The 24,125-nt window shown below is 33.2% G+C and overlaps 1 protein-coding gene and 1 pseudogene across 1 annotated transcript; both read right to left on the minus strand.

The window, feature by feature from the left end:
• Positions 1 to 3,896: 3,896 nt before the first annotated feature.
• Positions 3,897 to 4,533, minus strand: LOC147384609 (zinc finger protein ZAT11 pseudogene; annotated as a pseudogene).
• Positions 4,534 to 16,035: 11,502 nt separating this feature from the next.
• On the minus strand, positions 16,036 to 17,025 carry LOC147384610 (zinc finger protein ZAT11-like). Its single transcript, XM_086424732.1, has one exon. The coding sequence runs from the start codon at positions 16,768 to 16,770 to the stop codon at positions 16,237 to 16,239; it is 534 nt and encodes a 177-aa protein (XP_086280858.1). The 5' UTR covers positions 16,771 to 17,025; the 3' UTR covers positions 16,036 to 16,236.
• Between the last annotated feature and the right edge of the window lie 7,100 nt (positions 17,026 to 24,125).

Here is a 24,125-nt window from a genome sequence, read left to right on the forward strand (position 1 = left end):
CCAAAACTTCTAACCCCATCAAAAGTGATTTATAAAAATAAGACGGTCCACGATTCTTCAACTTGTAAACTAGGGTTAGAAGTTTCAAAATGAGCTGATTTTTTGTGAGAATGATCTCTTCACCGTAGAGATCACCCTCACAAAAAATCAGCCTATTCCAAAACTCCATCAAAAGTGATTTACAAAATATGTTTGGCACCAAACTTGGCAAACTTTAGGGCTGTCGAACTGCTCCCATATATATATATATACGTATATATATATGTATATATGTATATATATGTATAGGGAGGGGTTCGGCAGCCCTAAAGTTTGCCAAGTTTGGTGCCAAACATTTTTTGTAAATCACTTTTGATGGGGTTAAAAGTTTTGGAATAGGCTGATTTTTTGTGAGGATGATCTCTACGGTGAAGAGATCATCCTTACAAAAAATCAGCTCATTTTGAAACTTCTAACCCGAGTTTACAAGTTGAAGAATCGTGGACTGTCCAATTTTTGTAAATCACTTTTGATGGGGTTAGAAGTTTTGGAATAGGCTGATTTTTGGTTAGGATGATCTCCTCATCATAGAAATCATCCTCACCAAAAATCAGCTCATTTCAAAGCTTCTAACCCATATTTTGAAAAATGTTTGGCACCAAACTTGGCAAACTTTAAGGCTGCTCAACCACCCCTATATGTATGTATATATAGGGAAATGTTCAGCAACAAACATTTTGGCAAAACATTTTTCAAAACATGGGTTAGAGGTTTTGGAATGGGCTGATTTTTGGTGAGGATGATCTCTACGTTGAGGAGATCATCATCACCAAAAATCAGCCCATTCCAACACTTCTAACCCCATCAAAAATGATTTACAAAAAATGAACGGTCCACGATTTTTCAACTTGTAAACTGTGGCTAGAAATTTTGGAATGGGCTGATTTTTGATGAGGATGATCTCTACACCCATTCGAAGACCTCTAACCCATGTTTTGAAAAATGTTTTGCCAAAATGTTTGTTGCTGAACGGGACCCATATATATATATATATATATATATATATATGGGGACAGTTTAGCAGCCCTAAAGTTTGCCAAGTTTAGTGCCAAACATTTTTCAAAATATGGGTTAGAAGCTTTGGAATGAGCTGATTTTTTGTGAGGATGATCTCTATGATGAGGAGATCATCCTCACCAAAAATTAGCCTATTCTAAAACTTCTAACCCCATCAAAAGTGATTTATAAAAATTGTACGGTCCACGATTCTTCAACTTGTAAACTAGGCTTAGAAGTTTTAAAATGAGCTGATTTTTTGTGAGGATGATCTCTATGATGAGAAGATCATCTGGAAAAAAAAAATCAATCCAATCTGAAACTTCTTACCCCATTAAAAGTGATTTAGAATGTGGACCGTTGATTTTGCCAATTTTGTCAGTAATTTGTAAATCACTTTTGATGGATTTAGAAGTTTTAGATTGAGCTGATTTTTTGTGATGATGATCTTCTCACCATAGTGACCATCCTCGCAAAAAAAAAAAAAAAAATCAGCTCAATCTAAAACCTCTAACCCATATTTTGAAAAACCATTGTTTTTACATATGTCCCTTAAACCACCCTATATATATATATATATATATATATATATATATATATATTTTTTTTTTTGCTAATTAAAATCTTACTGCTAATCTGCTTGCTGGTAATAAAAATTTCATAAATGAATAATAAAATGAAGCTCATGATTTATTTATTTTCTATTTAGAGAGAATTACAACCTTTGTAAACTTCATATATAATGCTGATTTATTTTGACAAAAAATTTTTTTAGAGCAGAGATTTGTTGTTTTGAATTTTCTGTGCAAAGGTGATAAAGTAATGGTAATCCACCACATGTATTGGAAAAGCAATAGTGATTTGTTAGTATAGAGAATTTCGGGAGAAATTTTCTGAGCGACTTTTTTTTTAATCTTTATAATGGATTGTCTGGACCTATAGGCTCAACTAGCAAGGACGAGGCAATTAGCCTCTTAGAGCATCATATCTCGCCCCAAATCCCCTTGCACACCACATATACAAAGATAAGTTGGGATAAATCCTTGTGACCAACAAGGGGTTTGAACTCAAGATCTTTTCCTTTTTTAGGGGGCCCCAGCTGCTACACCTAATGCTTGTTGGCTAACAAAAACATGTTAGATGCAAGATTGTGAGAATTATAATTATCCATTTATCATTAAAAAAAAAGAAACTTATTTCCTCTATTTGTTCTTTCTTAACAATTTGGATTTTATGTTACCAATCAATTTTGGTGGGAGATTGGAATGTCAACAAAATTGTATTGATCTTTTTGTATTTTTTATTTTCAATAAGTGAAAATTTATTAATATCTTTTGTATCTCCACTCGTTTCTAAGGAGTTTAATATTTTTTATTAATATAGAATCAAAATAGCTCTCAAGCTGTTTTTTCTATTTTTTATGACGAGCTCTCAAACTGTTATATGAACATAAGACACACGTGTCCTTCAAAAGTAAAAAAATCAGCTTCACCCACATTTATTTATATATTATTATTTCCTTACTAGAAAGTCCTCACTCGCTAACGTGCTATAGGTACGGAATTATAAATCTTTTTCCTCGGGAAACATGAATTTAAACACTCATAAAAAATTGCATTTATGGTTTCATATCTTTTTAATCTCAAAGATTTTTTAATAATATTTCTATAAAAAAAAAAAAAAAAAAATCTCTTTTACCCCCTTAACTCCTAGTGCTTGTGTCGTCTTCACGTGCGAACTCTAAAATTACAACATTGATCATTTTTATATATGATAAATTTATGTGCGATACAAACATAGCGCTCTAGTTTCGATGAATATTTTGGATGCCCTAATGGTTTCAAATTTATAATTTATCCACTAAATTCTGTCTTCTCCAAGCATGGTTTTAAAACTTGGTTTCACTTCTCGTCTCGTCTAGGTCCTATACCGAGCCGTCTCGGACGAATTTTCCGATACATTTGAGACAACTCGTTCAAAAAATCAAAAAATTGAATGTGAGTCCTAACTCTCGGTAAAAAAAAAGTAACTTTGTGAGTTGGTCTTGTTCAGCTTCGATACCAAGTTATCTCGGGAGATACGTCTCGGTCTCCGATGAGTTTTAAAACCATGTCTCCAAGGGATTAATACAAAATCACTTAAATGTCCTCATCTTCAACCTCTAGTTAAAAATCCACCATCTTTAAACTCTAACTTGTGTAGAAACTTTTTTTTGAATCATTCAACCTATTACAATCAAATCTCTAGAGTGAATTTTTTTAGATTCAAACCCAAGAATTCAATCTTCAACTTAGCCCAAAAGTCCTATATCCTTCTTGAGCTTTGAAGATTGAATAAGAAATAATCTTGAGGTTGAAAACAAAAAAAAATTAATCTAGAGAAGGAAAATTCTGAATTTTGTAGAGAAGATTCATGGGTTTTTTCTACCAGAGATCGAATGTGCGGCATTTAGGTCCTTTTCTACTATGCTCTTGTAGAAGACCGAGGTCAAGGGTGTGTTCATCAGTTTGTGAACACAGGGATATATACAATATTCACTAAAACTTGATGAGGATCCCTCCTTAATAAAATAAAAATATCTTATTAATTTTAAAACCTCTTGTACAAGCAACATCTCCTCATTCATGAATCATGAGTTATCATGAAATAAACAAACGGAATTTACGCAGTTATTAACGGTGAAACATTCTAGAGATTCGTACAGATTTTGTATTTCAACAAATAACTCAATCCATGTGAATTAACATTGAATCTCATATATGAAAAATTACAATATCTCATGTAAAAATAACACAAAAAAATAAAGAAAAAAAAAAAACTATTATATATTTTAAAATAAATGGAAAAAAAATAATTACAAAAATACCAATAATTTGGTAAGGCAGAAAGTAAGATAACATCAAATGAAACAATGAATCATGGGCGTAGAAATCTTCTCTGGATACGAAATTCCAATCTGAAATTCCAAATCATTCTCTAAAGGAGTTAGATTCAAGTCTGGGCAGAAAATTCTCCTGCTATTTGATCTCTTCAATACTGGCACGTGCGAAGGAGGATCAGATTTAGTTTTAATAGTAGAAGAAGACAACATTTCATTCATGGTGGCTCTATGTCTCCTCATATGACCACCTAAAGCTTGCCCTATCGAAAATTCTAGACCGCAAATCGAACACTCGTGTGTTTTGTTCTTCGGTGGCGAATTCTGGTTGTCGGATTCCTGAAATGGGTCTCCTCCCATTAGTCTGGGCTTCTTGTGACTCGCTCTGTGGCCTCCTAATGCTTGGAACGATGGAAATTGGCGATTACAGGTTTTGCATTCGAAGACACGATTCGGGGAACGAGTTATTGATTCGGTCTCAGTTCCACGGGACAATAATATCAAACACTTGGCCATGTTTGCTATGCTTTCTATCTCTTCTCTGCTTCTCTTCATGTCTTTTAGAAAATAGAAAAAGTTTTGAAACTTAGAAAAGTTGTTTATGAGTATGTGAAGAAGAAAGATGGGATGTGGTTGTATTTATAGGTACGGTGTAGCATCTTTTCTTACACGGCTAAGTAAGACACTACATGTTGGGTTTTCTTTGACTCAAATAAATAGAAAAAAATAGTTAAAATTAAAAGTGTTCCCACGTGTGACTGTAGACGAGTCGTGAGTGGCGAGCCCGATTGAGTCGTCTTCGAAACTTCCAATACCACAATGTGGTAACTGTGTCCTAAGTGAACTGTTTTCCCTATATATATATATAGGGAAATGTTCAGCACCCTAAGTTTTACCACACACTTTAACAAACGTTTTTTGTCCTATATGGGTTAGAAGTTTTGGAATGAGCTGATTTTTGGTGAGGATGATCTCTATGATTAGAAGATCATCCTCCCCAAAAATCAGCCCATTCCGAAATGTTTAACCCCATGTTTACACGTTGAAAAATCGTGGACCGTCCTTTTTTTGTAAATCAATTTTGATGGGGTTAGAAGTTTTGGAATGAGCTGATTTTTGGTGAGGATGATCTCCTCACCATAGAGATCATCCTCACCAAAAATCAGCTCATTCCGAAACTTCTAACCCATGTAAGACAAAACGCGTTTGTTAAAGTGTGTGGTAAAACTAAGGGTGGCGAACGGGACCCATATATATATATATATAGGGTCCCGTTCGCCACCCTTAGTTTTACCACACACTTTAACAAACGCGTTTTATCTTACATGGGTTAGAAGTTTCGGAATGAGCTGATTTTTGGTGAGGATGATCTCTATGGTGAGGAGATCATCCTCACCAAAAATCAGCTCATTCCAAAACTTCTAACCCCATCAAAATTGATTTACAAAAAATGGACGGTCCATGATTTTTCAACGTGTAAACATGGGGCTAAACATTTCGGAATGGGCTGATTTTTGGGGAGGATGATCTTCTAATCATAGAGATCATCCTCACCAAAAATCAGCCCATTCCAAAACTTCTAACCCATCTAGGATAAAAAACGTTTGTTAAAGTGTGTGGTAAAACTTAGGGTGCTGAACATTTCCCATATATATATATATATGGGTCTCGTTCGACACCCAACAAACGCGTTTTTTCCTACATGGGTTAGAAGTTTCGGAATGGGCTGATTTTTGGTGAGGATGATCTCTATGGTGAGGAGATCATCCTCACCAAAAATCAGCTCATTCCAAAACTTCTAACCCCATCAAAATTGATTTACAAAAAGTGGATGGTCCACGATTTTTCAACGTGTAAACATGGGGCTAAACATTTCGGAATGGGCTGATTTTTGGGGAGGATGATCTTCTAATCATAGAAATCATCCTCACCAAAAATCAGCTCATTCCAAAACTTCTAACCCATGTAAGACAAAAAACGTTTGTTAAAGTGTGTGGTAAAACTTAGGGTGCTGAACATTTCCCATATATATATATATATATATATATGGGTCGGGTTCCTGCAACCCACATTGCGACACACATATAGACAACGTGTTTGTCTTATATGGGCAAAAATGTTTGGAATGGGCTGATTTTTTGTAAGGATGATCTTTGTGATGAGGGGATCATCCTGGCAAAAAAGCATCCCATTCCAAAACTTGTAATCCCATAAAAATTGATTTACAAAAATAGGACGGTCTATAATTTTTCAACAAAAATTGGACGGTCTAGAAGTTTCATAATGAGCTGATTTTTGGCAAGGATGATCTCCTCACCACAGAGATTATCCTCACAAGAAATCAGCCCATTCCAAACATTTTTTCCCATATAAGACAAAACGAGTTGTCTATATGTGTGTTGAAATGGTTGTCGTTTGAACCTGACCCTATATATATATATATATATATATATATAGGGAAATGTTCAGCACCCTAAGTTTTACCACACACTTTAACAAACGTTTTTTGTCCTACATGGGTTATAAGTTTTGGAATGGGCTGATTTTTGGTGAGAATGATCTCTATGATTAGAAGATCATCCTCCCCAAAAATCAGCCCATTCCGAAATGTTTAGCCCTATGTTTACACGTTGAAAAATTGTGGACCGTCCATTTTTTGTAAACCATTTTTGATGGGGTTAGAAGTTTCGGAATGAGCTGATTTTTGGTGAGGATGATCTCCTCACCATAGAGATCATTCTCACCAAAAATCAGCTCATTCCGAAACTTCTAACCCATGTAAGACAAAATGCGTTTGTTAAAGTGTGTGGTAAAACTTAGGGTGCCGAACGGGACCCATATATATATATATATATATATATATATATGGGAAATGTTCAGCAACAAACATTTTGGCAAAAAATTTTTCAAAACATGGGTTAGAGGTTTTGGAATGGGCTGATTTTTGGTGAGGATGATCTCTACGGTGAGGAGATCATCATCACCAAAAATCAGCCCATTCCAAAACTTCTAACCCCATCAAAAATGATTTATAAAAAATGGACGGTCCACGATTTTTCAACTTATAAACTGGGGCTAGAAGTTTTGGAATTGGCTGATTTTTGGTGAGGATGATGTCTATGATATATATATATATATATATATGGGAAATGTTCAGCACCCTAAGTTTTACCACACACTTTAACAAACGTTTTTTGTCCTACATGGGTTAGAAGTTTTGGAATGAGCTGATTTTTGGTGAGGATGATCTCTATGATTAGAAGATCATCCTCCCCAAAAATCAGCCCATTCCGAAATGTTTAGCCCCATGTTTACACGTTGAAAAATCGTGGACCGTCCATTTTTTGTAAATCAATTTTGATGGGGTTAGAAGTTTTGGAATGAGCTGATTTTTGTTGAGGATGATCTCCTCACCATAGAGATCATCCTCACCAAAAATCAGCTCATTCCGAAACTTCTAACCCATGTAAGACAAAACGCGTTTGTTAAAGTGTGTGGTAAAACTAATGGTGCCGAACGGGACCCTATATATATATATAGGGTCCCGTTCAGCAACAAACATTTTGGCAAAACATTTTTCAAAACATAGGCTAGAGGTTTTGGAATGGGCTGATTTTTGGTGAGGATGATCTCTACAGTGAGGAGATCATCCTCACCAAAAATCAGCCCATTTCAAAACTTCTAACCCCAGTTTACAAGTTGAAAAATTGTGGACCGTCATTTTTTGTAAACCATTTTTGATGGGGTTAGAAGTTTTGGAATGGACTGATTTTTGGTGATGATGATCTCCTCACCGTAGAGATCATCCTCACCAAAATTCAGCTCATTCGAAAACCTCTAACCCATGTTTTGAAAAATGTTTTGCCAAGATGTTTGTTGTTGAGCATTTCCCATATATATATGGGTCAGGTTCAAGGGCCATGTGAGAAAACATGTAAGAAAACTTTCGTTTTTCAAAATAAGGGTTAGAGGTTTTGGATTGAGCTGATTTTTTGCAAGGATGGTCACTATGATGAGAAGATCATCCTCACAAAAAATCAGCTCAATCAGAAACCTCTAAATCCATCAAAAGTGATTTACAAATTAGTGATAAAAATTGAAAAAAAAATCGACGGTCCACATTCTAAATCACTTTTAATGGGGTTAGAAGTTTCAGATTGGGCTGATTTTTTTTTTTTGGATGATCTTCCCATCATAGAGATCATCCTCACAAAAAATCAGCTCAATCTAAAATTTCTAACCCATATTTTAAAATTTTATTTACCGCCGAAAGTTTTCTTACATGTTTTCTCACATGGCCCTTGAACCTGACCCTATATATATATATATATATATATGGTCCCGTTCGGCACCCTAAGTTTTACCACACACTTTAACAAACGCGTTTTGTCCTACATGGGTTAGAAGTTTCGGAATGGGCTGATTTTTGGTGAGGATGATCTCTATGGTGAGGAGATCATCCTCACCAAAAATCAGCTCATTCCAAAACTTCTAACCCCATCAAAAATGGTTTACAAAAAATGGATGATCCACGATTTTTTCAACGTGTAAACATGGGGTTAAACATTTCGGAATGGGCTGATTTTTGGGGAGGATGATCTTCTAATCATAGAGATCATCCTCACCAAAAATCAGCCCATTCCAAAACTTTTAACCCATGTAGGACAAAAACCGTTTGTTAAAGTGTGTGGTAAAACTTAGGGTGTTGAACATTTCCCATATATATATATATTACTATGTTCAATCTAAATGGGTTGGACCAAAAGGTTTTTGGGCAAAATGTTGGGTTTGGGCCCATCTTTATTTTCGATCGGGCATAAGAGCCGCTCTTCTTAAAAAACGGAGACTCAATTGACACGCCAACTATTGTTAATGCCACCCCGATTCATATGTAAATCATCAAAGAATTAACACACATTTTGGGTGGCGTTAGCAAAATTTGGTGTGGCAATAGAAGTTCTCTTTAAAAAAGGGAAAATGTTCGAGTGACTGTGTTATTCACTGCATTTTACTCTAGGCTGACATGGAGATGTGCATGGAACCATAGTTGATTTTCCTTGAATCATCTACGGTTACATGCACATCTCCCCAATAGCACATTGTGAAACACAGTAACTCCAGGACGACTCAAAAAAAAGGATTAATCTACTGCCCCATCTCATTAAATTTGGAGTCATGCTGGAGTGACTTCAAGATTGCACCTTATATCGCACATCTTGATGTAAAAGTGGATAGGAACCATAGATGTTTTTCACTTATATCTCGAGAAAAGATTCTATGGTTGTCATGTACTTTCACACTAGGATGTGCCATGTGAGGTCTAATGTTGAGGTCACTTCAGCATTATTCTTAAATTAGGTATTTGTTGGAGTTATCTCATTATCAGCCTGTAATTCTATTGTGGACCGTTTTCAAGCCCATTCAGAAGCATACCCAAACTTAGTTAGATTTTTGTGTGCAGGCCTGTGCTAAATATTCATAAGATATTGGGCCCTAAATAAAAAGAAAAGGAGATATTATTGCCACACCAACTGTTACAAATGCCACACCGGTTCCTATGTAAATCATAATTGCACACAGTTGGTGTGGCATTAGTAAAAGTACTATTGCCATAACAACCTTTAATAGGATATTGTGTCCTAAAAAACTAAATAAATAAGGAGTTACTATTGCCACACCAACATTTACTAATGTCACACCAGTTCCTATGTAAATCACCTTATAATTGAACACAGTTCGTGTGGTAATAGTAACCCTCATAAAAAAAACTTGTCAAGCCTTCATCTCCCATTCAATAGTTATATGTGTCTTCCAAGTCAATTTGTACAAAGTATGGGTTTGGGACCAACATAAATGTTCTTCAGTCAAGTAATTCTTTAACATGGGTTCCACATTAACCAAAAATGCATCATTACATCAGTACGTATGATGGTATTACCTAATTAACGTTTCTCCTAATAGCACTTAGGAGTTAGAAGTTTCGACTGTCAATAATCAGTATGATACATTTAAAAAAAAACTCTCTAAAGTAATAAAGATTAATCCTTTATATAAAAAATAACATGGGTCCACTGATCTTCGATATTTTGTAGACATCAGAGTAAGAGATCCCGAGTGTTCATTGACAAATTTTTTATATTTATGTAAATCAATTTTTTTTTTCTTCTAATATACTCTTTTCCACTTTCTTTTATTTTTCTAAATTAAATGTTTGATTATAGAGCATTACGCAATACAATTAGCATTCCTATGCAAGGATGGCAATCTTAACACGACTTGAAAACGACACGAAATTAGTGGGTTTGGATCAAGCCTAGTTGGGTTTGGGTCATAATAGTGTTAACCCGTCTAACATGGTTATTAAATTAGTCGGATCCAGGTTAAGGGCGTTAACCCTCGTAACCTGTTTTGACATCTTTAGTTATTATGTTATTAACATGTAGCTTTAAATATATTAACAATTATCTAAGAATTTTTAAACTACCATATATATATATATATATATATATATATATTTTGCTAGAATTTCTTAGAACTTTTAATAATACTTTGTTTTTCAAACTCTACAAAATATAAAAGGTGTTTTAAGATATTTTTCAAATAATATAAGTTTTTAATTTATTAAACTTAGTTTATGTCTTGTGATACTTTATTTATGTTGATTGATATTGGTTTATGGTTCTGTGACTTTATTTTAAATAATGATATTTTTATTTTTGGTGGTGGAAATTAAATTTATTTTTCCCAATAAATATTAGAGTTTTATTAAATAGGTTATATCTTGGTCAGGTTAAGTATACCTATTTATAAATGGGTTGAGTTTGGATTTAAGTTTTTACTAAGATTATTAAACAGGTCGAATTTGGGTTTGGTAAATTTTCATAATACCCTAACGTCAACACAACACAACACGACATGACCCATTGCTACCCCCATAAAATAAGAATTATGAGGCTAATGATCAAAAGCTTTAGTACTATGAAAAATTAAAATAACATAGACGACAAAAATCACACAAACACAAGGATTTAAGTGGTTCGACAGTGTGTTTACGTCCACAAATTAGAATAAGAACGATTACTATTTTTCTCTCTCAAGTTTTATAGCCCAAGAGATCTTTATTTATAAAGTCGAAAGTTGCTAAAACATGTTTATTTCCTGAAAACATAAATGCCCCCAAAATAGAAAATCCTTAAAGAAAATATTACATTATTGCCCTTTTTGTCACTTTGGCGTTGCCCCTGCAACTTTGCATAGTGCAACAAAATACAAGACATCTTGTACACAACATGTATAATGACTCAAAATAACACTCGAAGTTAGGGGTGGAGCTAGGTTTTTCTTGTAGTTGTCCTATAAGGTTGAAAAACTTGAAGATGAGTGATTTTGATTAGAAAATTCAAGGGTTTTTCATTAGAGGTTGAAGGAAAAAGCATTTAGGTTATTTTTCGTTAGTATGTGAGAGAAGAACTATGAAATCATTAATCATCCATTTAACAATATGTATAGGGATCTCAAATATTGACTAAAATGCCTACATGCCTCTCTGACCCTGGTATTTTCTAATAGATTAATGAAAAATGATGTCAATACCCTTACCTTTAACTTAAAATAAAATAAAAAAAACCCTTTGATTTATATTTTTAAAGCCAGGCATCTTCAACATCTAGGGTAAAAAAATTTATCTTAGTCTTGAATCATAGGTCTAATCTACTTTAACATTTAAACTTAAAGAACAATATAGAATTTTTGAAGTAAACATGAGATTTTTGAAAAAAAAATTATAGGATTTTCCACAAAGGTATTAAGGTGAGATTAAAATTTTTTTACCTTAGTCTTGAACCAAAGAACTAATCTAGTTTAACCTTCAAACCAAAGGAAAATATAGGGTTGTTGAAGTAGAAGATGTGGTTTTTTGAAAGAAAAATTTCTAGGTTTTTCTACAAAGGGATTGAGGCAAGATTTAAAACGATGGATTTAGACAATGCTAAATAAATTCAAAATAATTTTCTATAGAAATTGAAGAGTTTGAAGATAACTAATTTTAGGACAAAAAATAAATGATTTTCAATTACAAATTGAAGACAAGGTATTTAGGTTATTATTTGTTAGTGCAGAAAAGAAAAACAATGTCAATGGGGGGCATGTCTTTAGTTTGAAAACATAGGGACATTTCAAATATTCACTCAAATGTGGAGGGGTGTCCAAATCAACTAAAACATTGAGGTAGAGAGAGAGAGAGAGAGAGGGGGGGGGGGGGATATGTCATCAATTTGAAAATATAGGGGTATCTCAAATATTCATTAAAAATTGATAGGGCATGTCATCAATTTAAAAGCAAAGGGGTGTCTAAAACATAGTTAGTAAATTCGCGATTGATTCGTGAATTAGATGCGAATTAGACGAGTAATAATCTTCACGATCAAAACTATTGTTAGTTTCAAAGATTCGGATTAATTCATGAATATTTGAATCCCAACAAATAGATCGTAATTTGTACGTATATTCCATAAGTATTTTAATGAAATATTTTGTATTTTTCTATTCTTAATTCTCCCTTCAAAACTCAAGAGAAGGAAAAAAAATCCTAAGTTGAAAATAGCCCCCACAAAAAATAATTAATCTTGAACAATTTAGAGAGTTTCTAGAATACGTTGATGATGATTGTGAAGATCTTGAAAAGGAAGATGAAATTACACCTAATCGTGAAGATATTTATTTTGACGAGCTATTTGGTTCATTTACTTCACATTAATAATTTTTTAGAAAAAAAAAATTAATTTAATTAGGTTATAAGACATAATGATTTTGGCATTAATTAGTATATTATATTTTATACTTTTCATTTACATTGATTATTTGAGGATTAAAACTAAATCTTTAATTGCGAATATATATTTTATTGGATGAATGTGACTGTGGATTGTTTATTTGTTTACTTAAGATATTTTTAATTTAACTATTGATAATTTGATTAGTAAATTAAAATTGTTAGATCATATCATATGTTATATATAACCAAAATTTTGAAAGTTTAAAAAATTGTTGGATCTAAATCATTCTTGAATTATTTCTATATCATATTTTTACCATTCTATGTTTTTTCACCGAATTTTCGAGCTTACCGGTGCATCGCTATTCCGAATGGTACCCGATTTATTTTCATACCGTTTTTTTCCCGTCTACTAACTTGCTAACTATGGTCTCAAATACTTATAGAAATTTAAGAGTGTCAACAAGGTCAAAATGGGTATGTCATCCATTAAAGAATACATGTGGTACTTTAAATATATATATTTTTTTAAATAGAGGGGGTTCCAATAAATCAAAAGAAAAAAAAAACTTAATTGGGGGAGGGGGCGAACTCAAAATATATCAAAACTATCAAGAGGATTATGTAATTTTAAAAATTATTGTAAGTGCAAATGCCCCCATTAGACATCTGCCCCTATTTGAAGTAGCACACGAATGTGTAGAGAACCATTGATTGTCCTCGAGTGTATAACACTCATATTGTTAAGACCGAAACTAATGCTCCAAAAATACCTAGATGTCAATGGAACAAAAAGTTTAAATTTTAACCTAAGGATCGTAAAATACCCCCATGCTTTAAGACCGACGGCCTCTTTCACTTACTTTATGGCGATCCCCCCAAGCACTTAACCTTCTAAGTATCAGGTACCCCTTTCTCTTTTTCCATAAGTCGTCCCTTCCCAGACTAATCACAGTGGCCTATTATGACAGATCCCTTCCATATTCTATTTTATGGCAAACCTTCTAACCTCAAAAGGGGTTTCACTCACATCATCAAACGTACAACCAAGATGGGTGGAAAAACATAAGTTTTCTAGAAATTAGTATATGTTTTATGGGTATTTGAAATCCCTAGAAATGTCCTATTGTGAATACTGATTATTACAAAGGATCTTTTAAGAGAGCTCATTATACATTACAAAAAAATCTTACCACTAATATATATTTGCTAAGTGAAATCTTACCACTAATCTGCTTGCTTGTAATAAAAATTTCATAAATGAATAATAAAATGAACCTCATGATTTATTTATTTATTTATTTTTTATTTCGAGAGAATTACAACCTTTGTAAACTGCATACATTAGGTAGATTTATTTTGACAAAGACTTTTTTTAGAGCAGAGATTTGTTGTTTTGAATTTTATGTGCTAAGCTGATAAAGTAATGGCAATCCACCGTGTGTATTGGAAAAGCAATATGATTTGTTAGTAGAGAGAGAATTTTAGGAGAAAATTCCTGAGCGCTTTTTTAAATATTTTTATGATGGAGTGTCTAGACCTGTAGGCTCACCTAGTAGGAACGAGACAATTAGCCTCTTAGAGCATCATATCTCGGCCCAAATCCCCCGGCACACCACATATACAAAGATAAGCCGGGATAAATTCTTGTAAGTGACTAACAAGGGGTTTGAACTCATGATCTCTTCCTTTTTTAGGGGACTTCGGCTACTACACCCAATGCTTGTTAGTTAACAAAGACATGTTAGATGCAAAATTATGTAAAATTATGTGAGGGTTATAATTATCCATTTATCACTCGAAAAAGAAACTTATTTCCCCTTTATGTTTTTTCTTAACAATTTGGATTTTATGTTACCAATCAATTTTAGTGGGAGACTGGAAAGTCAACAATCAAAAAGTCATTAGAAGTTTTCTTGTGAAAGAGGTCACGCTTTGTCTGAGCCAAACTTTACTACCCACAAATTTCTTTCGTAGGTATGATGAAAATGTTTTGATCTTTTTGTATTTTTTATTTTTATAAGTGAAAATTTATTAATATCTTTTATACGTCCAGTCGGTTCTAAGAAGTTTCATATTTTTTATTAATATAAAATCAAACTTTTATATGAACATAAGACACATGTGTCCTTCCAAACTAAAACAAATCCGCTTCACCCACATTTATTTATATATTATTATTTTTTAACTAGAAAGTCTTCACTCGGCTGACGTGCTATGGATACGGAATTATAGATCTATTTCCTCGAGATAAATGGATTTAAATCCTCATAAAAATTACATTTGTGTATCCTGAGAAAATAGATCTATGGTTTCATATTTTTTTAACCTCAAAGGTTTTTTAATAATATTCCTCAAATTTTATTATTTTTTCTCTTTTACCCCCTTAATTTCTAGTGCTTGTGCCGTCACCACGTGCGAATTCTAGTATTGCAACATTGATCAATTTTTTATATGATAAATTTATGTGTGATATAGACATAGCCCTTCGGTATCGATGAATATTTTGTATGCCCTAATGGTTTCAAATTTATGACTTATCCACTAACTCCAAGCATGATTTTAAAAGTTGGTTTAGCGTCTCGTCTCGTCCAGGCTCGATATCAAGTCGTCTCGGACGAGTTTTCTGATATGTTTGAGACGACTCGTTCAAAAAATCAAAAAAATTGAGTGTGAGTCCTAAATCTTAGTAAAAAAAAAAAGTGACTTTGTAAGTTGGTCTCATTTAGCTCCGATACCAAGTTATCTCGGGCATTAGGTCTCGGTCTCAGATGAGTTTTAAAACCATGTCTCCAAAGGACTAATAGAAAATTATTTAAATGTCCTCATCTTCAATCTCTAATTAAAAATCCATCATCTTTAAACTCATCAACTTGTGTAGACACTTTTTTATTTTATTTTAAAACTCATTCAACCTATTAAAATCAAATCTCTAGAGTGAACTTTTTTAGTCTATCCGACATCGTCCTTAATACGTCATTCAAACCCAAGAATTCAATCTTCAACTTCGCCCAAAAGTCCTATATCGTTCTTGAGCTTTGAAGATTGAATAAGATATAATCTTGCGGTTGAATACATGGTTAAAAAAAATTGAATCTAGCGAAGGAAAATTTTGAATTTTGTCGAGAAGATTGATGGGTTTTTTCTACCAGAGATCGAATGTGCGGGATTTTGGTGAACACAGGGTTATATACAATATTCACTAAAACTTGATGAGGATCCCTCCTTAATAAAATAAAAATATCTTATTAATTTTAAAACCTCTTGTACAAGCAACATCTCCTCATTCATGAATCATGAGTTATCATGAAATAAACAAACGGAATTTACGCAGTTATTAATGGTGAAACATTCTAGAGATTCGTACAGATTTTGTATATCAACAAATAACTCAATCTATATGAATTAACATTGTATCTCATATATGAAAAATTACAATATCTCATGTAAAAATAACACAAAAAATAAAGAAAAAAAAAACTATTACATATGAAAAAAAATATAATTACAAAAACACCAATAATCTGGTAAGGCAGAAAGTAAGATAACATCAAATGAAACAATGAATCATGGGCGTAGAAATCTTCTCTGGATACGAAATTCCAAACTGAAATTCCAAATCATTCTCTAAAGGAGTTAAATTCAAGTCTGGACAGAAAATCCTCCTACTATTTGATCTCTTCAGTACTGGCACGTGCGAAGGAGGAGCAGATTTATTTTTAATAGTAGAAGAAGACAACTTTTCATTCATGGTGGCTCTATGTCTCCTCATATGACCACCTAAAGCTTGCCCTATCGAAAATTCTAGACCGCAAATCGAACACTCGTGTGTTTTGTTCTTTGGTGGCGAATTCTGGTTCTCGGATTCCTGATATGGGTCTCCTCCCATTAGTCTCGGCTTCTTGTGACTCGCTCTGTGGCCTCCTAATGCTTGGAACGATGGAAATTGGCGATTACAAGTCTTGCATTCGAAGACACGATTCGGGGAACGAGTTATTGATTCGGTCTCGGTTCCACGAGACAATAATATCAAACACTTGGCCATGTTTGCTATGCTTTCTATCTCTCCTCTGCTTCTCTTCATGTCTTTTAGAAAATAGAAAAAGTTTTGAAACTTAGAAAAGTTGTTTATGAGTATGTGAAGAAGAAAGATGAGATGTGGTTGTATTTATAGGTTCGGTGTAGCATCTTTTCTTACACGGCTAAGTAAGAGACTACATGTTGGGTTTTCTTTGACTCAAACAAATAAAACAAATAGTTAAAATTAAAAGTGTTCCCACGTGTGAGTGACCGTGAACGAGTCGTGAGTGGCGAGCCCGATTGAGTCTTCTTCGAAACTTCCGAATCGGCGAATCTTATTTCCTATCTTCTAGAAGAATTAGTTATTCAAGTGTGAACAAACATGGAAAGATGAATAAGAGTGAAAGAGAATAAATTATGTTAACTTAACACGGGATGCAACGTGGATAACACGTATCATAGTGTACACGCGGTTTCAAGTTGAGTGTCACCTTCGTTATGTAATACTTTTGACACGGATTAGTATTTCCTTCAAATCCGGAAAGTGGGTCCCACTTAACCTCCCATCAGTTATGGCAAAATTGATTGTGATCAATGGCTAATTAGGATTAAAGGACACGTGTACGGGTCTTATTGTCCGATTTCCGTGAAACCCTTTCTTTACTATGATTGTAAGATTTTGAGTTTTTTTTTTATTTTTTGGAAATCCAACACCACACCCTCTAAGTTTTATCGAAAAACTTAAATCTAAAAAAAAAAAAAAAAACTTTTTAACTAGATTCAAAATTTTAAAAATTGATGGCTATTGAACATCCACATAACTCCTAAACTTACAAATGAAATTCTTCAATAATTTTTTTTTTTTTTTAAATTCGATGAATTTCGTCCTCTACAACTCTTTAACATTGGATCATGTTTTTGGATGCCAAAAAATGTACACAACGACCCTTAGTAAGGGTGAAATCCTTACTAACTTAGTAAGGATAGGGGACTCTAGTTTTCTTGTGGTGTAGGAAGCTAAAGTGTGGTGGTTGTACTAACTCCTCTAAACTCACTTTAATGCGAGTTTATCACATTACAAGTTATAGTAAGAACGACACGTCAGCAGGTGCGTTGTTTTTGGTGTTTTATTAAGTGGGTAATACTTGATGTCATCCTATGTAATATCTTACAAAATAATTTTTGTCCATTAACCTTATAGGCAATCTTTTGATTGATTTATTGGCAAAGAGTCAACTTAATTGTTGACTTCTAAATAATGGATTTGATCAATTTATACTCAAATATAATTTAGACTATTCATAAATCGACACGACAAAACATATGGGGTCTGTATGTTATTGACGTGCCAAGGGCATAAAACCATTAATCTTTTCCTTGTGTATCTCGAAGAAAAAGATTTATGGTATTGTGTCACTCCCACGTCAATTGCATACATACCACATGTTTTGCCGCGTTGATTTATCACAGCTTTATAATTTATGAGTCGTGCCAGAGTAACATTGAAATTGACATTGTTTCACACATTTGGTGTTCATAGAATCATAGATGCTCTCACTTGTATCTCGATGAAACGTATCCATGGTTCTGTACACACATCCACATTAGCAATGTGTGAAACAATGTCAATTTCAATGTTAATTCAATATTTTTCATAATTGATATATTGTATCAATCACATCTCACCATGAGTATCAGATTGAGTGAAGATAAGAGTAGGATTTACATAAGGAAATTAGCAAGGTTGAGATAAGAGTGGTACCTAAGAGCGAATGTACCTCAACACAGGATATATCCAAGTCATGTACTTGGAAGGAATAAAAACCATTCGAGATGGGTCAATTTGCTGATACGATGATGATCCGAAAGCACAATTGATGACAAAAATCATTGAAATAAATAATCACAGATCTATAAGATTCTGGAAGAATAAAAATGTAAGTAAATTGCTTGATTAGAGTTTGAGGGAAAAATATCTAGAAATACTAGGAGAGTCATAAATTAGGTATTTTGTAACTATTTTCTGAATTTGAATTTATTCCAACTTAAGCATTAGAGACTCTTTGGTAGGTATCATTCAATGTTCGACAAATAAAAATACAATATCTATATCAAAGTTACTCACAAATCGATTATGGTAATCTCAAAGAATTTGTGATCAAATGAAAAATTATTCACTTCACATGGGGATTTGTGATCTTTTTGGCTTGATCCATGGGGATTTGTTCACGAGAAACATTGAGTAAATTCCATTCAAATGTATGGGGATCTCGGGAATCATCATAAAATAAAGATTTGTAACTTCTGTAATTAATGCTTAAAATCAACAGAGGGCATTTCACTCTCATAAAATCCGAAGAAAAATTTAGGATATCGATGATGTACCTCATAAAGAAATTAGCTTATAAATATTGGGTACAATTTTTGTTGTTTTTATGTGATTAAGTATATTTTATAGTTGTATAAATTTAATTTTTGTATTGAAGATTCTTTGAAAGGCACCACATTAATATTAGGAGTATCCTACAAAGAGGAGATTAGGCAATCATAAATCACAGAAGAATAATGATTGAGTCGTGATAATCTGACACCCCCTTTGACATACTTCCCTAGCACAAAATCGTAAATCTTTTGCCTTGGGATACACAAGACAAAGATTTACAATTCTGATATCTTGAGGCAAATGGTCTACGATTCTATAATGGGGGGCGTATGTCAAAGGGAGACGTCAAAAAATCATTGTTCGTAATGATTTTTTGACTCCTCCCCTCTGACAATACTCCCCAATCTCTCATGATGTGGCATGTGCTAGAATCATAGATTTTATTTCCTTGAGATACATAGTAACACATATTTCTAGATATGCAGAGTGTGTATCCCGAGGAAAAATGTGATTCCCGCACATGTGACGTACGGAGGAGAGTCAGAAAATCACGACTCATCACGGAAGGAGAATGGGCCCAATTAAGTGTTGGACATGACTTTTTCAGAGGTGAACATCAAATTTGTTATAGGAAACAAAGAAATTGGGATTCCATTTAGCGTGTCCGTACTCCGTACCATAGCTTTTGCTGTGTGCGAGGACCAGCAATCAAATTCTGTGGCGGCCAGTCAAGTATAACTGCTTGATGTCTGGTGGGTAGTAAGTATTTGCTGCCACGTAGATTCGACGAAGGATAGCGCCAAATCTCAAAACAAATATTTTGGGCCCACAAAATGATGACCAAATCATTATTTGAAAAATTCGGATATGTATTACCTCGCAATTGACTCGAATGAGTCAAATAAAAATTAAATTAAACTTATAATTATTATTATTTTTTTTATTTTTTTATTTTTTGAATGGTGATAATCTCACTATCTGACATGGCAAATTCAATCGACTATCTTACATGACAAGTTCAAGAATTGTAGATTTGTACTCCTCTAGATATACGATTGCAATTCCTCATTAAAATGTATCTCAAGGCAATCGTGTATCCTGAGGAGCGCATATCTACGATTCTCAAATTTGTCCTGTCAGATAGTCGAATGAGTATGTCATGTGGGGTAGTTAGATTATCACAATTTTTTTTTTTCTCTACAAAAATATTAAGCAAAAGTAATGTTTTCAAAATTAAATTGATAATTGAATAAAAAATTTATCAAATTGATTGAATAATGGCCTAATCTTGAGTCAAATTGGTTGAATGGATTTATATCTATTAAAAAGATATATATACATACGAGCATACAAGAAGCATTCAACAACGAACACTTAGAGAGACAATATGGAGCTAATGTTTTATGAATTAGAAGTTTTAGATTTGATTGATTTTTTGAGAGGGTGATATATATATATATATATATATATAGTGAGGAGATCAATCTCACAAAAAATCAGTTCATTCTGAAACTTCTAACCCCATTAAAAGTGATTTATAAATTGAAAAATTCTCAACCGTCAATTTTTATCGTTAATTTGTAAATCATTGTTGAATTCACATTTCATCTTAATGTGACTATATATTCAAACACAATCTCGACCATATATATATATATATATATATATATATATATATATATGTGAGATCCAATGGTTGACATTTATCCCAATCTTTAGAGCTCACATATACATGATCGGAATTGTATGTGAATATATAAGTTCACTTTCATGAGTCTAGAAAATGTATTAATAATTGAAACAAATAAAATATCTAAAGGTGGCGTTCAATAATGAGTCTTCCAAGTCATCTTCAACTTAAAATAAATCATGGAAATAGATCTAAACCGTTAGATCGTAATCAAAACATGGGCCCACCATGTCAGCTGTCATTTAGTTCCTTCTAGTGAGCCATCGTGTTTGCTTATTAGACCGTTAAACCTGGTAAAGAAATCTTGGTGTGGCCTCATAAGTCATAATGTAGTCACTAAGGACGTATACGTGTTTCTAGAATTGGAGACCTTTTCCCCTATTGTGAATTACTTGTATAACTTTCACTTAGACTACATTGTCTTAGAGGACACGAAACAAGACATTCTCGAAGTCAACAAATACCCCAAAAAATGAAACAACCTGTAATGGCTTCTCAAAATATGAATACCTATGCTTTATAACTACTGAATTGACTCGAAACTCATCCAACTCAACTCAGTTTAGTTGGAATTTTTAGGGTAATAGTGGAATTTTATTATTAGGATATGTAGTATTCTTTCTTATGAGTAAGTGTTGAAGTTGATGGTCCTCACATTATATTAGAATTTTCTTTCAAAAGTGCATGATATATCTCTTTCAATAATACTAGATATATGTTCAATATCTATCCACAACATGAAAAAAAGGCCATATTTATATTTCATAATATTCGACGTTTCTAAGTTGTTGAATCAATGAACATAAATTTTTTTTTACTGTCACGAGTAATTAAAATTCGATTTTTAAAATTCATGGGCTTTGAACTGTCGAATTTTTCTATCAAAAATTTCAATTTTCACGCAATGATCCTCCCCTCCCTATCAGTTTGTAATAACCCATCTTTGATAGACAATCTGCAACCCTATCAGGTTGGATTGCGTATTTTAACTGTCAAGATCAGGTATTCAATTTCTATCCACAACATGAAAAAAGGCCATATTTAGATTTCATAAAATTAGACGTTTCTAAGCCGTCGAATCAGGGAACATCAAAAAGATTTACAATCTGAGGAAACCAAAATTCAATTTATAAAATTCGTGAGCTTTGGAACGTCAAATTTTCCTGTCAAAATTTTTAATTTTCTCGTCAAAATTTTTAATTTTCTCGTAATGATCATCCCTTCCCTATCAATTTGTTGACGGACAATCCGCAACCCTATCAGCTTGGATTGTGTGTTTTAACCGTCAGGATTAGGTGTTTTTCCACGGGTCACTTTACATGAGTCACCCAATCCTCATCCTATAGGAATATAAACAATAAGTATAAAGGTCATAATGTCATGAAACCTTCCGAGAAATGAAAAATCCTAGAGTACTTTTCTAACTTCAAACAAAGATTGAGACTCTCCATTAATACTTTTAAGATAAGAAGAAAAATATATTTCTGAGAGGTCAATAAATCTTTGGGGGCATCAATGCCATTTTTCTAGAGATACATTATCTTGCGGATCCCTAAGAATATTTTCCCCATTTAAACAGTTCATTTGATGGAAAGCTTCATAGGTTGATTGAGGCTTACATTTTTTTTTCAAAAGATCATGGTGTTAGGTGTCATTTTAATTCACTCTTTCTGCTATTGTCCATACATTTTCGAATGTTTCTTATGATAATCTCCTCATCATAGAGATCATCTTCATCAAAACCCAGCTCATTCCAAAAGTTTTAACCCCATGTTTTTGAGTTGAAGAATCGTGGATTGACCACTTTTGTAAATCACTTTTGATCGGTTTAGAATTTTTGGAATGTGCAAATTTTTTTATGAGGATGGTCTCCTCATCATATAAATCATCATTATCAAAAATCAGCTCATTCCAAAACTTGTAACCGATGTAAGACAAAACGTTAGCCAAATGATTGGCACCCGAATGACTCTTTATGTATATAAAAAGAGGGGGGTGTACATGATATAGGACAAGTTGCTAAAGAATTCATGGAACGTTTGGATCGTCAGAAGTCCAAGCATAAGGCTTAGTCCCATGTGGGCCCACGGACCCGGAGGGACAACGAATTCAAAATCATTCGAAAAGACCCATATTTGAATAGAAACGTCGAGATCGTCAAGATCAATTGCCTTGCGATTGAGTTTGCATTTTTAGGCCTAATTCATTCACCTACCCTATTTTTTAGGCACTTTGGAAAATGAAATCTAAGGGAATTTTGGTAAAAAATATTTTTTCAAAGTCATTTTCGGTACAAAATCCAATTTCCAAAGTGTATTTGTTGCACTTTAACGTGTGCTCTTAAGGTAATTTTCCCTTACTATTTTTGGTAATTTTTGTTTTGTTAACAACTTTAGTTATAAAAGTCAGAATTATGAACCGATGATTCTCCCTTGCTTCTAAGTAGTATCTTTTTCACGGCTTAGGTCGTTTTTACTATTTTTAATAATTTTTGCTATTTTGAAAAAATTTCGTACTTTACTAAGATTAGAAGTTTTTTTTCAATAAAAGGGGTTGTAATTGCGATGCAAAGAGGATCTTCAATTTAATAAAATTTCTCTTTAAGAGTTCTTTTCTGGTGGATTTCAGATTTTAATAGTTTTTATTGTTTCACGTTACATTAGTACATAAGCATTAAGTAGGAGGCAAAAAATATTTTTAAATTGAGAGATGTGTGAAAAATATGTTTAATTATACAAGGAGTTAAGAAAAAATATAATGAGAACCTGGGATTGAGACTTGTGATAGAAGTATGATATCGAAGCAATCGAACAACTCATCAATCTTAGCTAATTGGATTGTTGATGGGTAAGTAAGAAGAAAAGATGGGGATAGAGCTAACGTGTGAAGAGGTGTAAGAGCAACAATAACAATGGGTTTTCACACTACCCAATCACCCAAAAAGGGAATGAAAAGTTGAAACTTGAAAACCCTAATGAAATGTGGAGACCAGAAAATAACATTTGGGTCGGATTTTTATCGGATTGGAGTAGGATTTATTTGAACTTGAACCAAAAATTTATCAGAGCAACGGATTTTAAACCTGAATCCGATCCAAAAATGGAAAATGTAGATAGTTGATCTGAATCCAATTTTTTCATATCAAATTGGATCATTGCCAGCCCTACTCATAAGAAATGAAATTCAAGCCACACAACCATGAAAAACCCTAAGTGTTCCTAAGAAAAGCTATCCCTTTGGACTACAATTTGTTTGGCAGACATGAAAACTAGTTGTTGATTTAACAGCTTAACACCCATATTCATGTACAACAAAATCCATATTCTCACGTAAGGGGAGTTGATTT

This window comes from Akebia trifoliata, chromosome 15, assembly GCF_017979445.1.
Source record: "Akebia trifoliata isolate Shusen 1 chromosome 15, ASM1797944v1, whole genome shotgun sequence".
In the NCBI taxonomy this organism is placed as follows: Eukaryota; Viridiplantae; Streptophyta; class Magnoliopsida; order Ranunculales; family Lardizabalaceae; genus Akebia; species Akebia trifoliata.

What these genes read in the sequence shown, in the direction of transcription:
- LOC147384610 (XM_086424732.1), bottom strand. Translation starts at nt 16,770, where the DNA reads ATGAAGAGAAGCAGAGGAGAGATAGAAAGCATAGCAAACATGGCCAAG.